This window comes from Otolemur garnettii, unplaced genomic scaffold (assembly GCF_000181295.1).
Source record: "Otolemur garnettii isolate 467f Iridium unplaced genomic scaffold, OtoGar3 scaffold00148, whole genome shotgun sequence".
Lineage (NCBI taxonomy): Eukaryota > Metazoa > Chordata > Mammalia > Primates > Galagidae > Otolemur > Otolemur garnettii.
This window is the reverse complement of record NW_003852543.1, coordinates 3,886,564-3,892,709: the sequence shown is the minus strand read 5'-3', so window position 1 is coordinate 3,892,709 and position 6,146 is coordinate 3,886,564. Positions and strand designations below refer to the sequence as shown.

At 53.9% G+C, this 6,146-nt stretch overlaps 1 protein-coding gene across 1 annotated transcript in view; it reads right to left on the bottom strand.

The window, feature by feature from the left end:
• The window catches only part of FER1L5 (fer-1 like family member 5), a 60,761-nt gene that overhangs the window by 15,394 nt on the left and 39,221 nt on the right, over positions 1 to 6,146 (bottom strand). The window contains exons 21-27 of the mRNA XM_012811024.2: positions 5,905 to 6,029; positions 4,980 to 5,080; positions 3,805 to 3,982; positions 3,570 to 3,725; positions 2,293 to 2,424; positions 1,053 to 1,216; positions 635 to 749 (exon numbers count right to left, since the gene is read on the bottom strand). Of these exons, the coding sequence (XP_012666478.1) occupies positions 635 to 749; positions 1,053 to 1,216; positions 2,293 to 2,424; positions 3,570 to 3,725; positions 3,805 to 3,982; positions 4,980 to 5,080; positions 5,905 to 6,029 (971 nt within the window). The remainder of the gene's footprint in view (positions 1 to 634; positions 750 to 1,052; positions 1,217 to 2,292; positions 2,425 to 3,569; positions 3,726 to 3,804; positions 3,983 to 4,979; positions 5,081 to 5,904; positions 6,030 to 6,146) is intronic.

Genomic DNA, 6,146 nt, shown 5'->3' with positions numbered 1-6,146 from the left:
GGTAGAGTGCCATGGCGTCACACAGCTCACAGCAACTTCTAACTCCTGGGCTTAACGATTCTCTTGCCTCAGCCTCTTGAATAGCTGGGACTCCAGGCACCCACCACACTACCTGGCTATTTTTTGGTTGCAGTTTGGCCGGGGCCGGGTTTGAACCTGCCACCCTCGGTATATGGGGCCAGCGCCCTACCCACTGAGCCAGGAGTCATCCATTGAGACAGAGTGTTACTATGTTGCCCTTGGTAGAGTCCCAGTGGTGTCACAGTTCACAGCAACCTCCAACTCTTGGGCTTAAGCAATTCTCTTGCCTTAGCCTCTCAAGTAGCTGGGACTACAGGTGCCCACCACAACGCCCAGCTATTTTTTTGTTGCAGTTGTCATTGTTGTTTAGCTGGCCCGGACTGGGTTTGAACCTGCCACCCTTGGTGTATGTGGCTGGCGCCCTACAGGCTGAGTTACAGGTGCCGCCTAAGTACCACCTTTGAAAGAGACCTAGGAATCTCTGGTTCTCACAGTCTTATTTAAGCTATCTCTGGATCCCATCTCTTTCTACAAGGACACCTCAAGTTCTGAGGCTCCAAACCTGGTTGCCTAGCTGCCCCCAGTTCCCTGAGGCAGCTTTGGCCTCACTCACCACGTCTGTGTTTGGGATGGCAGCAGATACCCAGGCACCTTTGGCGTTGCGAACCTGGTTCTCGTACACCTCCTCCAGCACCTGGCTCTTGTGGATGTCTGTGTCCAGGAGGAGTCTGGGGGAGGAGGACCCCAAGTTCCCAGCACATTTCCTTGAATTTGTAGGCCCTGGGAGCATCCTCTACAGGCCAAATGCTCCCCTACATGGCATTCCCCCCTCCCCCGGGCAAGGCAAGGCCAGGAGGTCTGGCATCCAGGGTAGGGTGGCATACAGGCCCTCTGTCTTGTGCACTGGGACCAGGCTCAGTGGCTCTGTGCCCACGCTGCTGCTGGTTGGCCCTCCTGGGTGACAGGAAGTGCCAGCTTCAGTGGGGCATGTCAGGGGCACACAAGCTCGGGCCTGCACCCTCCAGCCTTACCTCCTCTGAGGTTCCACTATCCAGTTGCCCTTCCAGTGCCATCCTGAGGGTGGCTGGAAATCCGTCTTGGGGAGGGCCTTGTTCCCCATGACATCTGAGAAGTTGGGGCAGCGGGATAGCCCTTGCAGCCCCCATGCATCTTTGTACTTGGTCTGATTCTCGTACTGGGGGAGGAAAGGTCTTCAGTGCTTGCCACATCCTCCATAACATAATGCTGGGGACATTGGGCCCCACTGTGGATCCCCTACTCTGGCTTGCCAGTGCATCCTAAAAATGTGATAGCCAAGCAAGAAAGGGCCATATCCCCACTACACAGGTAAGCAGACTGAGGCTGAGAGGCCAACCCTGTGCCACATCACTCAGAGTGGGATGTTTACCTGAGTCAGGGCCCAGTGCCTTGGATGCAACCTGCTTGCTTGTTGGTCACTGCAGACTGGGGAAACCCTGTCCTGCTGCACCTTTGCTGCCTCTGGGTCTTCTCTTCCATATTCCCCTGCTGGACACATAGTCCCTGCTCCCTGCACCTCACCCCACAACCCTCTCCAGGCCCTTCAGGGCTGGCTAGACATATGTCCATCCACGCATATAACTTAGAACTGTAAAAGTTTGTTTGAATTTAGGAAATTAAAAAGTCTGACACACACTTTATTTCATCTCTGCCAACAGAGTCCGTTCCTGAGCCATGTCTTTCCCTGGAAGCAAACGTCATCACCCCTTCCCTGATTCTAGAGCAGCCTCTGGCTGGCTGCCCACCTACTCCCTGGGTTTATGGCTCTATGGGCAGATGCCCCATATCCTGCTCCTCTGAATATTCCCAGCCTCCTCCTCCCAGGACTGCCAGCCTCACTTGCCTTGTCCCAGGCTGCCATGTGACAGATGAGGCCTCCTACAGTTCAGAGCCTGGTTCACCCTACATGCTGTAGACTAACTGGGAGGAGCTCTCAAAAAGCCTCCATTGGGGAAAGAGTGACCAGGTCTTCAGGGGCCAATCAGTATCCCCTTGTCACTGCATTCCTATAGCTTATCAACACAGAACCTTGAGCTGACAGTGTCTGAGATTGCCTTAGTCTCTGCTACCTTTACCAGACTACTCTCAAGATTCTCAGATTTGGTCAGTAATGTTTTTCTCCATCTGCAGTGCTACGTTACCGCTTCAGCCTCCCTTCTTGCACTAAACGCCCTTTTAGGAGGCCATCCCCCGACCCCAGCACTCCTGTCTGGGCCCTGAGCCACCACTCACTGTCTCCGCATACACCACCATGTCGCCCTGGTGGAGCAGTTGCAGATTCTTGCTGTCTGTGATATTGCCGAACCACATGCAGACACGGAGGTGGGCTGGGAGGATGTCCTTCTGTCCTTCACCCTCTGGGTACTGAGCCAGAGATGGATCGATTGATCCATCCACAGGATGCAGGGCAGGAAGGGGGCACATGCAGCCAGAATGGGTCCCCCTAACCCTTCCCTCTGAGCCCTAGGAGCAGGAGACCTGAAAGTGAATGATTCAGAATTCTGCCTTCCAGAGTGGAGATGGTGACACCCTGTGAGCCCATGTGAAGCAGAGAGGTGAGGAGGGATGGGGGATGGGCGACACTGCCTAGGGAGTCTAAGAAGGCTTCACAGAGGAGGAGCTGTGATAATGCGGACATCAAAAATGATACTGGCAGTCATTTATTGTGTGCTAGCTATGTGCCAGCACTGTGTTAAGTGACAAATGTGCATCATGCCTTGATCCTCACACCCCATGAGGCAGGCACGGTAATCACCAGGTCCATTCTACATAGGAGCACACTGAGGCCTGGACATGTTCAGGAGTAGGTCCACAGCCACACAAGCCACCCAGTGGCAGAGCCAGGATGCAAGTCTCAGTGGTTCTTATAGGATAAGGACTCAGATGGGCATGGGAGAAGCCTTGCATTTTGGTGGAAAGGGTACAGGCTGGGTACAACTGGTGCTGGCTATTTGGAGTTTGAGCCAAAGGGAGATGATATAATATGAGGTAGCTAGGCCCAGGCCTGTGAGGGTACATTTTCCCCAGGAGGCAATGGGGAGCCAGAGAGTTTCTGGGGAGGAAGGACTAGAAGCAGGGAGGCTGTGGTCGGAGCTAGAGTGGTGCTCTGGGTGTTCAGTCCTATTTATACCTTGCATCTGATAGGATGGGCTGGTACCCAAACCTCAGACGTGTTAAATATTTTAGAGATCACAGATCACACAATCATGGTTCGGGGAATAGATGACAAAGGGGCTAGACCAAGTAATGGCCATGAGGATGACAGAAGAGACTGAGTTGAGGAACATTTATGAGGGACATGGACTCTGTGTCAGCTCACTATGCTGACAGCCACAGGCCCCTGCCTTCCTCTGGGGACTATTTAAACCCTATTCAACCTGGTAAAGGGCCAGAGAGAAAGGAAGTGGACCATGCCCTGGGAGAGGGCCTCCCTGTGAGTTCAGGGGCTTCCCCAGGGGTGTTTCTGGGCCCTGTCCACCCTGACTCTGTGAGGACTCCCTGCTTCTCACCTGTAGGAGGAGTGTCTGTATTCTTCCACAGAACTTGCCAGAATACAGGGCCCCTGCTGGGGAGAACAGGATGGAATGGGCGGGCACCTGTGCATAGGCCACACGCTGCTCTTTGGCCATCAGCCAGATCATCACATCTGGAAGGCTGATCTGGGGCTGCCAGAGGGGGCGAATGTCAGGCCCTGTGTGGCCAGCTCACAGCCCTGGTCCCTGTGTCCTGTGTGTCAGTGCCCACCTCAGGGAGTACAGCATTGAGGTGGTACAGCCAGCCCTCCACAGTGGCCACCATGTCCCTAGGCTCAGCATGCTTGGCTTTTTGGGCCAGTTCCTTCAGGATGTGGTTGCGGAGCTGCCACCTCTTCCTGTCTAGGTTGGTGGCTGCGGGCTGATCGATCATGCAGGGCAGAGGGCGCCTATGGCCAGGACAAGGTAGCAGGGGCTGGATCTCCCTACTATCTCCTGGTGTCATCATCTCTGGCTGTGCCCCAGGCCAACATGCCTTCCCTGGCCTCAAGATCCTGTCCCATTCACTGCTGACCTGGCCAAGGAGCCCTTCCCACCCCTCCTCAGAAAGCCTGCCAGGGTGGCTCTGGCCCAGGTCTTCCTCCAGTTCTCCCATCCTCCCAGTCCCTGCAATGTACCAGGCCTGTGCCCAGGGACATGGGGCCTGGGGAGGGGAGGGGTATCTATTGTGAGGTGGGGTTGTGCTATGAGGTGGGCTTAGAGAAGCTCTACTGTGAGTCTTCTAGGACAGGCAGAGCCCTGAGGAGGGCAATTTTTTTTTTTTTTTTTTTTTTTGTAGAGACAGAGTCTCACTTTATTGCCCTTGGTAGAGTGCTGTGGCAGTCACACAGCTCACAGCAACCTCCAACTCCTGTGCTTAGGTGATTCTCTTGACTCAGCCTCCTGAGTAGCTGGGACTACAGGTGCCTGCCACAACACCTGGCTATTTTTTTGTAGCGGTTTGGCCGGGGCTGGGTTCGAACCCACTACCCTCGGTATATGGGGTCAGCGCCACACTCACTGAGCCACAGGCGCCGCCCAAGAGAAGGGCATTTTGGATAGAAGAAGCAGGGTCGGAGGTGCAGACGTGGGATGTGGGGTCAGGCTAGTCTAGAGAAAGGGGAGGTGGGTTTGGTAAGAGCTTCAGGCTGTCCCAGGGTGTGGGACAGCAGAGACTATGCTGATGGGGTAGTCAGCACATTTTTTTGAGGAACCTGAATGGAAGGGAAGAAGCAACTCTGTTGTATGGGTTTTAAGCCGGGGAGAGATCTGCACAGCACCCCTACTTTTTGAGGAGGTGGTTTGGGGAAGTGTTCTATAGAGTACCGCACCAAGCCACCAGCCCTCTTTGTAAGCCTGAGCCAGCTCAGCCCTGGGCTGGCCCCACCCCAGGGTGCCCACTCCTACTTGCAGTCTTCTACCAGCTCTTTCAGGAGTTTCTCCCACTGACGGAGCAGTGCTGGGTCCTGTGGATTCCGCATGGATTTCAGGGTGTCCAGATTGGCTTTCTGCCCAGTAGGAAACAGCAAGAGAGCTGGCTCAGCATGGAAGTCATCTGGGACAAGCCACAGAGCTAAATGGCTCAAGGTGTTTTCAAGGACCTTGGGACTATTGGGGGTAACCTGGCAATGTCAGTCCATGGTTGTCACATGCTTTTGCAAGGCTAGGACCCCCCCGCCCCGCTTCCCACTACCCAACTGAAGAAATGGGTGGCAGAGAGGAGCCAGGATGGGGTGGGACTAGGAAGCAGTGCAGGGTGCTAGTTCCTGAGTAGGTATGAGAAAGAAATGTCTGAAGTTGGGGCACCAGGGAGCTCCTTGGAGACCTATCTTCCTTGAGAGGAATATAGGACCTCCATCAGGACCCTCTCTTCCATCTTCTCTGGCCTAATCTTTATGTCCACCTTCACGTTTATCCTCTTACCCTCAAACTTCAAAGACTGGCACATTGCTATGACTTTGCACATTATTCCTTTCTACCCACCCCTATTCCTATACATTCTTTAAAACCCTACTGAAATGTCACCTCCCTTGCAAACAACTATTCTCTCTTCCTCTCACAGCGCTCTCTGACTCTATAGTTCTGAGTACCTGTATTCCCTACTTGTGTTGCATAGTGATTGTGTATCACCCTTCCCTCGATGGTAAGGATGGGGCTGTGTTTATCCATCTTTGTGTTTTCAGTGCCTAGCCCTGCATCTGATACACTCATCTTGACAGCATGGAGCATGTGAGTGAGCTGTGTGACTGGCTTCCTACAAGTGTGATGCAGTTTCCTAAGTCTCCCACCCATGATCTGGATCCTTCCCTGCCCCTGTTTCCATGCTACTCACCAGGCGGTCCCGAGTGAAGTGGAGGAGGTTGAGGCAGTTTGTGCGGAAGCTGATGTCCTCCCAGCTGGAGGTCACAGCTACAACAGGCTTGGTGTTGTACCAGGGCACATAATGATAGATGTTCCCTGAGACACAGAGATACTCGGAGTAGAGATCATCTGAGGGACTCTGGGAGGTCTGCTCTCACTGTATCCCTTCATGGAACCTCCCCTGGGCCACTTTACTCTTTTTTTTTTTTTTTT